Source organism: Pelodiscus sinensis, chromosome 30, assembly GCF_052426305.1.
Source record: "Pelodiscus sinensis isolate ZL-2025 chromosome 30, ASM5242630v1, whole genome shotgun sequence".
Classification (NCBI taxonomy): Eukaryota; Metazoa; Chordata; order Testudines; family Trionychidae; genus Pelodiscus; species Pelodiscus sinensis.
The window spans coordinates 6,051,714-6,068,145 of NC_143081.1; the positions used below are offsets into that span (position 1 = coordinate 6,051,714).

At 56.2% G+C, this 16,432-nt stretch overlaps 3 protein-coding genes across 3 annotated transcripts in view; 1 reads left to right on the top strand and 2 right to left on the bottom strand.

The window, feature by feature from the left end:
* The window catches only part of LOC149521034 (leukocyte immunoglobulin-like receptor subfamily A member 3), a 1,043,054-nt gene that overhangs the window by 997,536 nt on the left and 29,086 nt on the right, over nt 1–16,432 (top strand). The window lies entirely within an intron of this gene.
* Nucleotides 3,835–4,665, bottom strand: LOC149521057 (uncharacterized). The gene is made up of 2 exons (XM_089774135.1): nt 4,311–4,665; nt 3,835–3,971 (listed from the first exon to the last, which is right to left on the bottom strand). The coding sequence occupies exons 1-2, from the start codon at nt 4,663–4,665 to the stop codon at nt 3,877–3,879; spliced, it is 450 nt and encodes a 149-aa protein (XP_089630261.1). The 3' UTR covers nt 3,835–3,876.
* On the bottom strand, nt 5,544–16,355 carry LOC142821113 (Fc receptor-like protein 5). The gene is made up of 7 exons (XM_089774136.1): nt 16,319–16,355; nt 13,353–13,649; nt 12,019–12,312; nt 10,613–10,918; nt 8,098–8,391; nt 5,920–6,225; nt 5,544–5,659 (listed from the first exon to the last, which is right to left on the bottom strand). The coding sequence occupies exons 1-7, from the start codon at nt 16,353–16,355 to the stop codon at nt 5,544–5,546; spliced, it is 1,650 nt and encodes a 549-aa protein (XP_089630262.1).

Genomic DNA, 16,432 nt, shown 5'->3' on the forward strand with positions numbered 1-16,432 from the left:
AGAAGCTGCAACTGTTGCTTCCCTTCCACTCCCCCAAACTGCTGCTACTCTGCCCCCAGGAAGCCCTAAGGCAACCCTAAGCACTTGCTCTTCCAGTATTAGGGGAGGCATTGAAATGAGGTCGTTTCTCCAGCAAGGAGGCAAAAGCCATGTCAGGGGTGGGATTTGAACCATCTCCCTTTGTAGACCAGAACACCAAACTGTGGGAGAGACATGCTTTTAGTCTTACACCTTAGACCCCTCAGCCACCGATATGGAGAAAACCTTTTCAACCTCCGTTTTCTTACATGTCTGAGTTGCTCAGGAAGCTGGAGGTGGAACCTCTCTTTGAACCCCTCCCTGCTGTTTTACAGCAGAGCTAATTGCTCTTTCGCGCGTGTCTCTGCTGCCCTGGTGTGGCAGACGCGGGAAGTTCTACAGCTCTGGTTTTGGTAGGAGCAGCTGCATGGTCAGTGTCACTGTGTGTCTCTCACAGTAATATGCAGTGGGCTGTGTCCTCGGGCTTCAGGCCAGTCTGTTGCAGGTCTAGCAGCTTTTTGGGGTTGTTCCTGGAGACAGTGCACCAGCCTTGAACAGCCGGGGAATATCACTGTGCTGATGCAGCTGCATTAAGTGCAGCCACCCACGCCAGCCCCTTCCCAGGACCCTGGCATCCTGGTGCATATCCCAGCTGTTGAAGGGTAAGCCGGGGGCTTAATCCCTGGGACTAAGCTTTAGTTACAAATGAAGGGGGAAGGCACGTGGACTCAGACATGAGGCGTTTTCCCACAAAATAAGGAAAATAACCTAATTGAGTCTATCTAAAACATTCCCTATCTACTCACATATACAGTCTTCCAAGGTATAGTTCATGTGTATGGCTGATGTCTAATTAAACATTCCCTGTCATTTACATATCCATAACTTCAAGGTACAGTCCATTCCTAGGTTGGGATGTTCCTTTTCTAGGCATGGATATTCCTGCCTTTTTCAGTTAATCTTTCTCCCCTCAGCTCCTGGTTTGAACTCCAACTGGAAGATTCCCTTTCAGTTCAAAACTCAACACTTTGTTCCTATTAGATCTCCTGGCTCTCTGCCAGAACTTCCTGGGTTTAACCATTTAATTACTAAATGTTGAGATCTTTAGAAAAGGGCAGCACCCCTCTCATCCATCCCAGATATTACAAAGACCACACCTATAGCTAATCCTGCAAAAAAACTCTCTAAGGCTGTGTCTAGACTGGCAAGTTTTTCTGCAATATCATTTGATTTTGCAGAAAAACTTGCCAGCTGTCTACACTGGCCGCTTGAATTTCTGCAAGAACACTGACGATCTCATGTAAGATCGTCAGCGTTCTTGCAGAAATACTGTGCTGCTCCCGTTCGGGCAAAAGCCCTCTCACGCAAATCATTTGTGCAAGAGGGCCAGTGTAAACAGCACAGTACTGTTTTCCGCAAAAAAAGCCCCAATGGCTAAAATGGCCATCGGGGATTTTTTGCGCAAAACCGCGTCTAGATTGGCCATGGAAGCTTTTCTGCAAAAAGTGCTTTTGCGGAAAAGCATCCTGCCAATCTAGATACGCTTTTCCGAAAATGCTTTTAACGGAAAACTTTTCCATTAAAAGCGTTTCCGGAAAATCATGCCAGTGTAGACGTAGCCTAAAGGTTCATTACTAGTCAAAAAGAGTAAGAGCTATCTGCATGTTAGAGCCAGGAAAGAGATACAAACCAAAGAGTTCCCATCTAAATTCAAAGAGTGACAGAGCTGTAGTGACCTGTCTATTCAAAGGGAAATAATCTCTCTTATGTCAAACTGGTATTTCTGGTCACCTTCTCTCCAGACTGTGTGTGTTTATAGTTTCAGCTCAGAACCTTCAATATCCCCTTGTAATGTGTTTATGGACATTATCACGGAGATGAATTCAGGTAGCAATATACCAGCATGTTGTAGAAGCATCTGAACAGAAAGGACATTCTTAGAAGACTAGTTCCTTTTCTGAGCAAAATCAACAGCTATGTGACATGTTTTCGTACCTCGGTGTTTTCGTACCTTGGTACCTTCGGTGGTCTGGACTGTCAGTGTCAGCGTCATCTGGTCAGGATCGTCCTGGCGCGCTCCTGACGGGACCTCTACTCGGTCGGTGATAAACTTTCAGCTACGTGCGTAAGAATCGGTACTCCCTTTATCTAGAGTGTTGGACCCCGTGCACTTGAGTCAACACAGGAAATCTCTGAGAGGCTCCGGAAATGACATATGCGGGCAAGATTTGGAATCAGTCGAGCAGGTTTATTGTCAAATGCGAAGCTCTACCAGTTGGTAACAGAGATCAGTACAATGTTACACCACTGGGCACTATGGCCCGCGTTGACAAGGTACCAACACCGGGCAGGCCTATTGCCATATAACAGATATTAACAGCAGTTAGTCAAAGTCAAGCTACTGTGCATTCTGTAAGTTTAGGCAATGACACCTGCCGTTCAGGCGCCTAGTGCGCCCCCCCCAAGGTCGGCCGGAGAGCACCCTCTGCGGTGTCCTTTTATAGACAGATAAAAACTTACATAATTTCTTTACTTACGGGTTATCACCCTCTGTTGCCTAGTTACCAGCCCTCACCTTACGGAAGGGGGGCTTACTTACTATCCTTCATGCTGTCAATTCCGACCTGGTCCTGAACCTAGGTCGGTATGTACATTCGTTTTTAGGGAGTTTTTGTACCAGGACATTCCTTAAGATGTTCTGTTACTCCCTTTCTGCTTACAGTCTGTTCTCCGTGCCTCCCTGTGTCCCAACTTACACAATTACACAGTTATGAGTATCTGAGTTACTGAATCAAAGTCTCACTCACTAGATTGTAGGCCTGTTGCTGTTTTCATGTTACAGGCCTTAGGCCTGCTGACTCCATGTTCCTGACCCTCAACTTACTACAGTCTGGTCTCCAGGAATGAGGTGACCCGTTCTTAGCATGTTACCCTGGATTTAAGCTATGTATGTATCCCATAATATGATTACATCAGCTGTAACCATGTCCATTATCCACCATGAATTAAGAAAAGAGAACATCACATTGTTAATGTGGGTAACTGGAAAGCAGGATTTTATATTGGAGGTCAAAACTAGGTGGCAGTTTCTGCTACTCAGCATAGGAGGAGGGGAAAGAAAAATGAACAAGCAAGACTGAAAATTTTGGTGGATGAGACCTCGAGACTAGTCACCTCTGATACTACAAGTTCATAGCACCTGAGGAAAAGTGATGATTTCATAGAGCTCTTCATGACTTGTCTGGTCTGTAGAAGTTAGTTATGAATTACTAGAAGACTTGCCCAACATTGGGTTCATCCTCTTTATCTGGCTCATCTTGGTACAGTCTTCCAACAATTGCTCACTTATGTCAATTCCAAGGACTTGGTTGGTTGATTCTGTCTCTTTCCTCTTTGGTTTTATGAGAAGCAATCCCATTGAAGGCACATCCCTTTGCCCCGTGTTCAAAGCCAGATGTTCACAGGAACTCACAGAGAACAGCCACATGCTTGTGTCTCGTCTGTACTCCACTGTGATATTGTTCACCAGTGTGCAGGAGAGTTGAGAAATAAGATCTCATAGGGCGGAGTGTGGATACATTTTCACAGGTGTGTGGAGTGGGAATACTGAGGGACCGGGGTTTATGTTGAGGAAGCAAACTCTGCATGAGGTCTGTTCAGATGCAGAACAAGCGCCATGCCCCCACCCTGGATACAGCTGTAGTTCAGCTGGGGGCTGAAATATTCATGCTGCCTAGAGCCCGTCCAGAACCAAGTTCTCACTTTTAGATTTTCCAATATAACTTCCTCCTCCGGAAGTGGGGAGAACCCAAGGTCCAGAAAGAAGGGCCCCTTCGCAGAACAAGCCAGCTCTTGGATCTAGGAGCAGCAGTGGGCGATGAGGAAGATGAGGCCATTGATGAGGAAGAAGGAGCCTCCCTTCACCAGCTCCTGGACCCAGAGGAAGCTTTGAGCTACAGAAAGAGGAGAATCATGAATGGAACCAGCTGGTGAATGTTACAGGTGAGCGAGACACCCAGTGTATCAAAGTGTTGGTGCCTCCAGGCTTTGTGAGAAACTCCCCTGGAATCATCAAGCTGAGATGTGAGAAGCACCCCCACCCCTTCCCTGTTGGACACGGACCCCCTGCTTCCCTCTGTCCATGTGTCTGTCCCTCTCCTGTCTGCCTGTCCTGTGACACCGCTGTGCCCTGCCCTGTCTTAGCTCGTCCAGACGGAGAGCAGGGTCAGAGTGTGTGGGCTTAGGAGGGGAACGTTCTTGGGGAAGATATTAGATGGCAGGCGCTGACTCACCTGAATCTGTGATGTTCCCATTGACAGTCACAACCCGGCTCCTGAGGGACGGGATCCACGTCTCATTCACGTGCCCATCGTAGTTGCAGGTGTAATCCCCCGTGCGGTTTGGACTGGCCCATGGGATGATGAGCACAGAGACCTTCATAGAGCCATTACCAGACTCCACACCCCAGATCTCAGACCCCAAATCCCCCGTGACCAGCTTGACCCCTTCCTTGTAGAAGTGAAACCTCTGCTCCCAGGCGTCCCTGGGGACCGTGCAGGTGAGGAGCAGGGGCAGCTGTTCTACCGCCACTCCAGATGGAGGATGCAGGCTCAGCTCCGGCTGGGGCAGGGGATCTGTGGGGATCATATAAGGAGAAGGCTCAGGAAGGACTTGGTGGGGGAAGGACACGGAGATGGGGCCCAGAATTCAGTGTCTTCACATCTGACCTGTGCTCTCTCTAGAGCTTCACTTCAGAAATGGGTCCCCCCAGAAATGAGTGAGATCTAGGCCAGGAGCTGAAGAAACTCCCTGGAGATACAATGTGGGGCTGGGATATCCGGGCAGAAGGTGGCCAAAGTCTCCAGGGCTTGACCTGGTTCCTGTCACCCCTCTATTGCTAGTGCCCCAACCCCTGATACTTATGGATCCCTCTGCAGACAGGGAGAGCCCTGGGCACCTGGGTTTCCCGTCCTCCACCCTCACTGTCCGGGAGCTGAGAGGCCCCGAGCGTGGCCCTATCGACTGTCCTGCTCTCTGTTTGTTGGGCAGCTGCATTCTTGGCCATGTTTAGCATTGCTCTGGGAAAGGTGGCCATGTTGGGAGGATACGCTCGCTGTTGGCCGTGCGGGGCAGCCTTGGTCTGCGGCTGTGCTGATGTACACGCAGGTTTCAGAGGGGACACTGTGTTGGTCTGTGTCAGTGACAGTGAGGAGCACTCCTGTCACACCGCACAGACTACCAAATTCAGCTGTGAAGAAACTTTCAGGCATTCAGGGGCTTCTCACTGTCTGTGCCGTGGCCTGTTGTCAGTTGGTGGCTGTTTGGGACAGTGAGGAGGTTGGGGGCCGAGTTGGGGGGAAGCAAGGAGCTCTGGGAAGGGGCTGGAGATGTAGCTGGGCAGAGATGGAGAAGGGACCTCCCCATGGATGACACAGGCCTCACCACCCACAGGTGGAAATAGGGTCTCACCCGACACTGACCCCACAACAAGATGCTCAGGACGGATGGGCTCTGTCACCCAGACTCTACTCTCCAATATAGATGAGATAGGTATGTGCTGGGCTGTCTGCCATGTCAGTCACGCTGATCACAGCAGTGCCCAGCGCTGTGAGCTTCCCCACAGCAGTGCCATCCTCTCCCACTGTAGGCCAGAGATTTGGCGGGGGGTAGAATTTGGGTTTGTTTTAACTAAATGTCTCTCAATATTCAAATGTTGTTGCTGGCTGGGAACCCCTGAACCCCACAGTAGCTACCCAGGAAAAGGCTCCAGACTCCCTGGGAGTGACACTGACCCGTGACAGGGACTGAAACTGACCCAGGGCCCTGGCCTGGGCCTGAGAAACTAGTTTGTGTCACACCTGGCCATAGGGCCAGCAAACAGCAGCAGACAGAGGCTCTCACCAGTCACTGTGATGGAGACAGTTTGGCTCCTCTGTGACGGGATCTCTCGCTCAGACTTTCTCTCCCAGAAATCACAGCTGTAGGCTCCGGCTTGTGACTTGGACACATTGGACAATGGGAGGGAGGCGTTGACGTGGTACTGAGACCTGTGGAGCTTTCCCGGGTCGATTCTCCGTCCATTCTGGAAGAACCGGATCTCGGATTGGCTGGAATTGCTGCTAGCTGAGCACGTCAGGGTCACGGACTCACCACGTATGAAGATGCCATGTGGTGAGCTCAGAGTGAGTTTGGGGGCAGGTGGCCGGGCTGGAAGGTGAGAGTGAGGAAGGAGAAAACTCTTTAGAGCCAGTGCCCCACTCCCGTGAACAGTAACCCCCTGCTCCCTGAGCCCGTCCCCCCCACAGCTTCCCCCAGCCCCCTCTTTGTTCCTTGCAGCCCCGGCCCCTCCCCACAGCTCTGGGGCCCCTTCCAATGGTCGGCATCTGTGTGTTGGAGGCAGCCAGGGCGGATGCACTGAGACCTGGACACATGAACAGGGGCCCAGCGTAAGGCGCTGAGGGGCTTGGGAGGGGCAGGGCTAGAAGGCAGCGCTGGGAGGGAGCCAGGGTCTCTGATGTTCCCTTCTCACCCCAAAGCAGAGCATGAACCAGCCTCTCAGTGATCCTGGCAGGTCAGGCCCCTGGGACGGCCTGTCCGGACACCCAGGGCTTGGGGACACAGGGCTGGTGGGCACACAGTGCTGGAGCCAGGAAATGACCCAGCTGGGACCTGCCTGAGCAGCTCTGGCATCCTGCTGCTGCTGTGAGGCACCCTGCTCCATGCCTGGCTCCTGCCATCGGCATCTGCCCCACTCCCACCCCCTTTGCTCCCAATTCTGGCCCCGCCCTCACCGTCAGGCCAGGCTGCCTCAGTCTTGGCTCCCGGCACCCAGAGAGGGGCAGAGGGATGCACCGTCACTGGGGATATTCCAGCCAGCACTGGGTGTGTTTTCTGTAAGATCTGCCCTGTGCCCAGCAGGGTTCACTCAGGGCTGAGCCCTGTGCTCTGTGGGGTCCGGGCAGATGTTCACTCCGCCCTTCTGGCCTGAGAATTGACGTTTCTGTGACATTGATGAATGTTACAGAGCTGGCCCCAAAGCCGGATTTCAATGAACGTCCCTGTCACGGGACAGGCTGCCCCTCAGGCTTACAGCCTTGTCATCATCGGGGCTACCCGCCGGTGTCTCCCTATTTTTGGCTCCCCTCCCCTCTGTCACCCTGTTACTCGCCGCGCAAGGAAGGTTCGAGGGCAGCCGGAGATGCTTGAGTCTTAGCGGTTCCGGGGTTAGATGGTGCCCGCGAGGGAGGAGGGGGACTTGGACCCACCCTCGCTCCAAGTCCCGACCCAGGAGCCTAAAGGCAGCCGCGCGGGCCTGCTGCCTGGTTGGTGGGGACTCCTCCCCGTAACTCACCAACCCGCCGGGTGTCAGTCAAGGCGGGGTCGCAGCCCACCGCCCCTGTCCTGGGTCGCTTCCTCCTCCCCGCCGAACTCGCCGCCGCTGAGATCCGTAGCTCTCCTCCGCTGGCCATTCACCACGGCTCCCTCCGTGCCGGGTTCCATTCCCCCAGCCAGAGCCTGTCCCCTCTTCCTTCCCCCAGCGCCCTTTTGAGGGCCGGCCTACGGTGGCCCCACCCCCACCACCCGGGCGCCTGCTGCCGATGTCACCCTCAGACGGGAACCCCCTCCGGGGAACGTCCGCTCTCCGGGCTAACCCCGAACATGTGGGGCACGTGACCCGGGATGCCGCTCGTGCGCGGCTGCCTCCCTTGTTTCCGGGGTCTGCGGACGCCGCGGCAACCCCTCCGCCGCTCCTTTTGCCCCTCGCGGGCTCTGGAGTGCGGGGCACCATCGGGTCCGCCGCAGTGGGGATCGGTGCCCCGTCACAGTCCCCAACTGCTCAAATCCTGCTATAAATTCAAGCAGCTTCTATTCTTTGCCTGGGATCCCTCCCCATCCCCATCTCCCTGACAACTCCCCTTTCCCTGCGCCCCCACACTACCCGGGTGCTGCAGAGAGAGAGGTTGAAACTGACATGGGCGGCCCTGTCCTGAGCTCCGTGGCCTTGGGTGTCTCACCCCACGCACAGAGCAGAGATGCCCTGCCCCAGGCCAGCAGACAGCGGCAGACAGAGGCTCTCACCAGTCACTGCGATGGAGATGGGCCGGCTCCTCTCCGAGGGGATCTCTCGCCCAGACTCTGCCCTCCAGTAACCACAGCTGTACGCTCCCGCCTGCGATCCGGACACCCCAGACAATTTGATGGTGTAGGAGGAGTTCTCCCGTGGTGAGGGGAGTTTCTCGGACTTGATTTCCTGGCTGTCCCTAAAGAACCGGATCCCAGCCCCAGTAGCCGAGCACGTCAGGGTCACCGTCTCTCCAGCGATGTAGATGGGCTGCTGCGGGGTCGCGGTGAGCTGGGGAGCCGGGAGGGGGGCTGAAAAAGACCAAGGTGGGACTGAGGGTCATTCAGCCGAGTACCTGTGTTTGCGGGCGTGTGAGATGGAGAACCAGGGAGACGACGACCCCTGCGCTGTGCTGGAACATTCGTCTCAGCAGCTGCAGATCCTGGAGGCCCCACAAAGAAACAGCAATTTCCCACAGTACTGGGGACAGCCCCGCGCTCACCTGTCACAGGGGACAGGGGGACCCCCCATAGACTGGATCTCCCATGTGGATGAGCATGTCCTGCACCGGCAGGTGTACGACCTGGAGCACTCTGACCCCAGTACTAAATTCCTGGCATTGGAGCAGCTGCTGCTGGGTGGGACAGCAGGTGAGAAGACCCCTCCCCCATCCTTGGAGAATGAAGTCATGGAACTGCATCATCACCCCTGGGAGCCGAGCACGTGACCCGAACGGGCTCCCGAGAGAGGTGCTGTTGGTGCAGGTGACTTAGGGAGACGTGGGGTCCTTGGCGGGGGAGGGTCTGGAAAATACAACCCATTTAGTTTCAAAGCAGGGAGCCGAGAGGGGGAGATGCAGGGGTGAGTCTGGTACCGTCTAATGGAGAAACCAAGCTGGTCTGTGTCAGTGACAGCGAGGACCCCTCCTCTTGCACCACGTGGACTAACGTGTAACTGGGCAGAAGCGTTCAGGCACTGAGGGGCCACAGGACCTCTTGCTGTCTGTGCTGTGGTCATGTCGTCAGTTGGGTGAGTGTCTGGGACAGGGAGGAGGCCGGGGCCTTGGCTGGGGAGAGGGAGGGGGCACTGGGAGGGTGTGATGTAGTGTCAGCACCTTGCTGGTTGCGATGCTGGGGCTGTGGGCTGTGGATAACCCCTACAGGTGCCTGTCTGTAAGCACGGCCCCCGGGGGCCACCTTGAGGGCCCCCCCGTGACAGTGACCGAACCGGTCCTACTGGTTAAGGGAAGGGAGGGAGCAAAGGAAGTGAGTGTTGAGGGAAGGGTCAGTCTTGGGCTGGAAGCATGAAGGAGACAGACTAAAGAGAGGGCTGGGAGTCTAGGGGCCCAGACACCCCATCTCAAGGGGTCTGAGGCATCCTGGCCCTTACTCCTGAAAGCACATCCCGTCTATGCAGTGCTGTACCCTGGAGGAGCAATAACCCCTCTCTGTTCTACTGGCTGGCGCAGCCTGTTTTTGCTGCTATGGGGCTGCAGGATTTGGGGGAACCCTGACGCGTCGTCGCAGAAGGGGCTGGGGCTGCCGTGGGGCAGAGATGGAGAAGGGACATTCCAGTGATGACCCAAAGGCCTCAGCACCCCCAGGTGGAAATAGCTTCTCACCCAACACCAACCCCAGGTCAAGAGGGTTCAGTTTGGATGGGCTCTGTCACCCATACTCCACTCTTCAGTGCAGACAGGTGTGCGCTCGGCTCTTTACAGTGCCCAGTGTTGTGAGCTTCCTCACAGCAGTGCCATCCTCTCTCTACTGTAGGCAAAAGACTTGGGGGGGGGGGAATGTGGTGGCACGTAAGGGTTCTCCCACCTCCTGCATCCCCATAGTGGCAAGAACAGACTCCACCAGCCAGTAGAACAGAGGGAGTTTATTGCTTCTCCAGGATACAGCACAGCACAGATGTAATCCGGTTACAGGGCCAAGCCTAAGATGCCTCAGCCCCACTTGTGATGAGGGAGCCTGGGCCCCTAAATCCCAGCCCGTTGCTTAGGCTGCCTCCTCCATGATACCAGACAGAAACTGCCCAAGTTCCTGCTCTGCCCCCCAGCCAGAGGCTGCACTCCACCTTCCTCCCTTTGTTCCTCTTTCTGGGGGGTAACCGGTCGAACAGGTGACCTCCCTGTCCCATCAGCTACTCGGCTGTGCCGTGGTACAGCCAGCAGCCAGTGGGGGTCACCCACAGCCCCAGCCTAGCAACCAGCAAGGTACCCCCACTACGTCAAGGGGAGGGGGAGAGGAGAGAGGATTTGGGTTTGATTTAACTAAATGCCAAAATGTCTCCAAATATTCCAATGTTGCTGCTGGCTGAGAGCCCCTGAACCCCACAGAAGCACTGATGAACCCAGGAAAAGGATCCAGAGGAGCCGGACGCCCTGGGAGTGACACTGACCCATGACAGGGATTGAAATGGACCCGGGGCCCTGGCCTGGGCCTGAGAAACTAGTTTGTGTCACACTTGGTCCATGGAGCAGAGACCCTGCCATAGGGCCAGCAAACAGCAGCAGACAGAGGCTCTCACCAGTCACTGCGATGGAGACGGGTCGGCTCCTCTGTGACGGGATCTCTCGCCCAGACTTTCTCTGCCGGAAATCACAGCTGTAGGCTCCGGCTTGTGACTTGGACACATTGGACAATGGGAGGGAGGCGTTGACGTGGTACTGAGACCTGTGGAGCTTTCCCGGGTCGATTCTCCGTCCATTCTGGAAGAACCGGATCTCGGACTGGCTGGAATTGCTGCTAGCTGAGCACGTCAGGGTCACGGACTCACCACGTATGAAGATGCCATGTGGTGAGCTCAGAGTGAGTTTGGGGACAGGTGGCCGGGCTGGAAGGTGAAAGAGAGGAAGGAGAAAACTCTTTAGAGCCAGTGCCCCACTCCCGTGAACAGTAACCCCCTGCTCCCTGAGCCCGTCCCCCCCACAGCTTCCCCCAGCCCCCTCTTTGTTCCTTGCAGCCCCGGCCCCTCCCCACAGCTCTGGGGCCCCTTCCAATGGTCGGCAGCTGTGTGTTGGAGGCAGCCAGGGCGGATGCACTGAGACCTGGACACATGAACAGGGGCCCAGCGTAAGGCGCTGAGGGGCTTGGGAGGGGCAGGGCTAGAAGGCAGCGCTGGGAGGGAGCCAGGGTCTCTGATGTTCCCTTCTCACCCCAAAGCAGAGCATCAACCAGCCTCTCAGTGATCCTGGCAGGTCAGGCCCCTGGGACGGCCTGTCCGGACACCCAGGGCTTGGGGTCACAGGGCTGGTGGGCACACAGTGCTGGAGCCAGGAAATGACCCAGCTGGGACCTGCCTGAGCAGCTCTGGCATCCTGCTGCTGCTGTGAGGCACCCTGCTCCGTGCCTGGCTCCTGCCATCGGCATCTGCCCCACTCCCACCCCCTTTGCTCCCAATTCTGGCCCCGCCCTCACCGTCAGGCCAGGCTGCCTCAGTCTTGGCTCCCGGCACCCAGAGAGGGGCAGAGGGATGCACCGTCACTGGGGATATTCCAGCCAGCACTGGGTGTGTTTTCTGTAAGATCTGCCCTGTGCCCAGCAAGGTTCACTCAGGGCTGAGCCCTGTGCTCTGTGGGGTCCGGGCAGATGTTCACTCCGCCCTTCTGGCCTGAGAATTGACGTTTCTGTGACATTGATGAATGTTACAGAGCTGGTCCCAAAGCCGGATTTCAATGAACGTCCCTAACTGCTCAAATCCTGCTATAAATTCAAGCAGCTTCTATTCCTTGCCTGGGATCCCTCCCCATCCCCATCTCCCTGCCAACTCCCCTTTCCCTGCACCCCCACACTGCCCGGGTGCTGTAGAGAGAGAGGTTGAAACTGACATGGGCGGCCCTGTCCTGAGCTCAGTGGCCTTGGGTGTCTCACCCACGCACAGAGCAGAGATGCCCTGCCCCAGGCCAGCAGACAGCGGCAGACAGAGGCTCTCACCAGTCACTGTGATGGAGATGGGCCGGCTCCTCTCCGAGGGGATCTCTCGCCCAGACTCTGCCCTCCAGTAACCACAGCTGTACGCTCCCGCCTGCGATCCGGACACCCCAGACAATTTGATGGAGTAGGAGGAGTTCTCCTGTGGGGAGGGGAGTTTCTCGGACTTGATTTCCTGGCCGGCCCTAAAGAACCGGATCCCAGCCCCAGTAGCCGAGCACGTCAGGGTCACCGTTTCTCCAGCGATGTAGATGGGCTGCTGCGGGGTCGCGGTGAGCCGGGGAGCCGGGAGGGGGGCTGGAAAAGACCAAGGTGGGACTGAGGGTCATTCAGCCGAGTGCCTGTGTTTGCAGGCGTGTGAGATGGAGAACCAGGGAGACGACGATCCCTGCGCTGTGCGTGGAACATTCGTCTCAGCAGCTGCAGATCCTGGAGGCCCCACAAAGAAACAGCAATTTCCCACAGTACTGGGGACAGCCCCGCGCTCAGCTGTCATGGTGCTGGGGACAGAAGGACTCTCCAGAGACTGGATCTGTCGTCTGGATGAGCATGTCCTGCACCTTCACGTGTGTGACCTGGAGCACCCTGACCCCAGGTCTACGTTCCTGCTATTGGAGCAGCTGCTGCTGGGTGGGACAACAGGTGAGAAGACCCCTCCCCCATATTTGGAGAACTGAAGTCTTGGAACTGTCTCATCACCACAGGGAGCCGAGCACGTGACCCAAATGGGCTCCCCAGAGAGGTGCTATTGGTGCGGGGGACTCAGGGAGATGTGGGGTCCTGGCTGGGGTCTGGAAAATACAGCCCGTTCAGTTTCAAAGCAGAGGGACACAAGGAACTGAGAGGGGGAGATGCAGGGGAGGAGGCTGATACTGTCTAATGGAGCAAGACGGGGAGTCCTCGGAGAAATAAATGCCCCCCAAAACCCCATAGTCCCCAATGTGACCCTGCACTGCAATGCAGTGTCACACCCTGCCCCGATATCTCTCTGCCTTCCAAAGGTAACAGGTGCCCTGGGACGGTGCCCAGGTATGCAGGGCTCACGGAAAGGGGCAAGACTGCCTTGGTGAGGACATCTGGAAAGTGGGGTCAGCGTAAGATACTGAGGAAGGGGAGTACCCTCGGGGATCTCCGGAAGGACCTGGCCATGGTGGGGCAGATGCTACTAGGCCAAATTCATCTGGGAGATGATGCAGGACTTTTCTGGGACTTTTCCGTGCACAACTCCCAGCACTGCTGCGATGTGGGCCAGAGAGGGGGTGAGGCAGAGGTACTGGGGTGGGCTTCATGTTCCCTAAGACACCTCCCACCCCAGAGTAGGAAAACAAGGGGTTCACCTCTCACTGTGATGGAGACGGCGCTGCTGTTCCCAGAGGAGATCTCTCCATTGGATTCCTGTCTCCAGTACGCACAGGTGTAGGACCCGGCCCTTCCCTTCTCCGCTGTGAGCGACAACCGGGCTCCTGTCTTCGGGCTGAGGACTGTGCTAGGGCCCTGCTGTTCATTTTGAAGGAAGAATCTGTATCCGGAGACCAATGCATTCGGAGGGGCTGAACAGGTGAGGGTAACCTGCTCCCCGGGGAGATAGACTTTGTAGCTGGAGTCCAGAGACAGGCTGGGGGCCGGCAGGGGATCTGGAGCAGAGACAGAGGGGTCAGTGGGGAGGGAGAGGCCAGGATGGAATGAGGAGTAGGAGCAAGAACTCAACCCAGCCTCCTGATCTGCCCCGTACAGCATGGGAAATAAACCTCAGCATCTTGGCCCCTCCCTCTCCCCTCTCTGCCTGTGTCTGCCTTGGAGAGTGGCCAGTTGTGCAGTCTCTGTGCCCCACGTAGGAGCTGCTAGACAGGGGTCAAGTCTGCCCTGAATCTTCTCTTATTTACACTAAGCAGCTTGAGCTCCTGGACTCTCTTTGTCTAAAGCGGAGCCTCCCTCCCTGTGTTTGGGGAAATTCCAGCCCAACCCGTCTGTCCAAATTCCCCCCATCCCACACCCTGATCCCCCCTGTGATGTATTGGGGGGGGCTGTCCACTCGCTGGTCGCTAGGCTTGGGCCGTGGATGACCCCCAGTGGCCTGTGTCTGCAAGCACTGCCCAGCAGGGGTCACCCCTGAGCTTTAGCAGGTAGACAATGGCCGGCCAGGCGTCTCACCTGCACAAAGGAAGGGGTGTGGCTACCTGGGGGATGTGTGTTTGCTGGTTTTGGGGAGAGACAGTCTTGGCTGGGAAAACACAAAGAGAAGTACTGAGGGTTCCGGGGCCTGTGGACCCCTGTCCCAAGGGGCATAGGGCTGCCAGGCCCTGACTCCTTATGTCCACATCACGCCTATGCTGTGCAATACCCTGGAAAGCAATAAACCCTCCCTTTTCTACTGGCTGGTGGGGTCTCATCTTGCTGCAGACGGGGTGGAGGATCAGGGGCACCTGACATGCTGCTACACCCCCCATCCCAGATAATCCCCCAATTACCCTCAATCTGTTTCTCCTCTCTCCCATGCAGGGAGGAGATGGCAGGAGGGGTGGGACCCAGAGGCTTTGTCTACACTGGTGCTATCTTGCACCAGAAATATGCAAATGAGGCTAAGTATGGAATATCACTGAGCCTCATTTGCATATCTAATGAGCCGCCATTTTTGCAGAAGAGGCTCTTGCTCAAGGAGTGTCTACACGGCCCTTTCTTGCGCAAGAAAAACCCTTTTGCGCAATGCCCTTATTCCTGAAAATAATCAGCGTAACGGCATCGCGCAAGAGCCTCTTCCGCAAAAATGGCAGCTCATTAGATATGCAAATGAGGCTCGGTGATATTCCACGCTTAGCCTCATTTGCATATTTCTGGCGCAAGATCGCGCCAGTGTAGACATAGCCAGACTGTGCCAAGGGGCAATTCAGGGATGAGAGCAGGAGTCCTACAGGTCCCCACAAGGGACACCAGGAACAGAGCTGGGACAGGAACATTCAGTCACGTGCCTCAACCCCCAGGATCCCCTCTCTCCCCATCAAGGGGAAGTGGGTGAGCTCGTTTTCAGAGGGGAAGTGTCCTTCAGCCAGCTGGTGCCCCCAAATCCCAGCATTCTGTAGGAAGTGGGGTGCAAAAATGAGGGGGGATGATGTTGCTGCTGGTTCAGCAGCTAGATCCCCATTTCCCTCATGGCATTCATCCCATGGTCCCCATCGATGGTAGGGGAAGAAGCGGGGGGAGAACCCATCATGCAACCATCAGACCTGCCCGGCAGTAGCTAGAAGGCTCTGACAAGATATGAGGAAGCTCGGGCAGATGTGGAGAAGGGAGGGGGAGTTATTCCACCCATCACGTTTCCTCTGGGGTCCCTGCAGAACCTGCTTCCACTGCTCTGCTGCACAGAGCTGGGTCTCTGGCCTTGTCCCTGAGCCCTCGGTGGGAGCTCAGAGACGGGGCATGGAGATCCCCCTGTACCACAGAGCCCCACACTGATGGTCCCTGCCCTCATGGACTCAGTGTCACGGGGAGATGGGTGCTCGGTCTCCGTGGCCCATCCAGCCCTCACTCTCTGTGATGAGGCCACCAGCAAGGGGCTGGGCAGCCTCCATGGGGTTGGGGGCAGTTTCTCCCCCATGGCCTGGGCTGGGACTCACCAGATGGACCCACCAAGCAAGCACTAGCTGGGATCACTGTTCTGCCACCAGGAATATGGCTCTGAACTGTTGCTGCTGGGGCAGGTTCCAAGGGAGACAGCTGTGAATGGGGAGGCCTGACCCACCCAGGGCATGACACCGGGACACTGAGAATCCCAGTTACAAATAGCACAGAGCGAAAGGAGGAGGATCCTCCTAGAGCATCTCTCCCCGCCAGCCCCCAGCCAGCTGCTCAGCAAGCACAGAGGCTGCCCTTACCTGCAGAGGACACCGGCCTGGGGAGACTCTGGAGCGAGGCTGGAAGAGAGGAGCAGAGAGGGGGTGAGAGCTCTGGGGAGGAGATGGGATGTGGAGGAGAGAGGGGGCTCCCACCAGACTTACTGACAGACCCACTCACAAAGAGACATGTACCCAGCAGAGGCAGCGCCGTGCTGAGCCGGTAGCTCTGGGCTGGGAGCTGGGTTTTTGGCTCAGCCACCAGCTGACCACAGGGAGGGGACCAGGTTCCTCAGTTCTGACGGGGGTAGAGGAAACTCGCTCATTCACACCGAAGACGTGGAAACTCCCCGCTGGTCCTGCTGTGGCCAGGGTGGGGTCACTGCTCACTGACTTGGCACAAAAGCCACCATGCCCCACGGCAGGGGGCGGAATAGAAGTGCAGGGAGACATGTCGGGGTTTGATCCAAAACTACCTGCCCCGTGATCTTCATCATCATCATCAAGGCCCATTGGTGTCCAATGTCTCCCTCACTCTTTCCTTCCATCTCACCCTGTCCAGGGTGCGGTGGCTTAGCTCCTGTAGACTA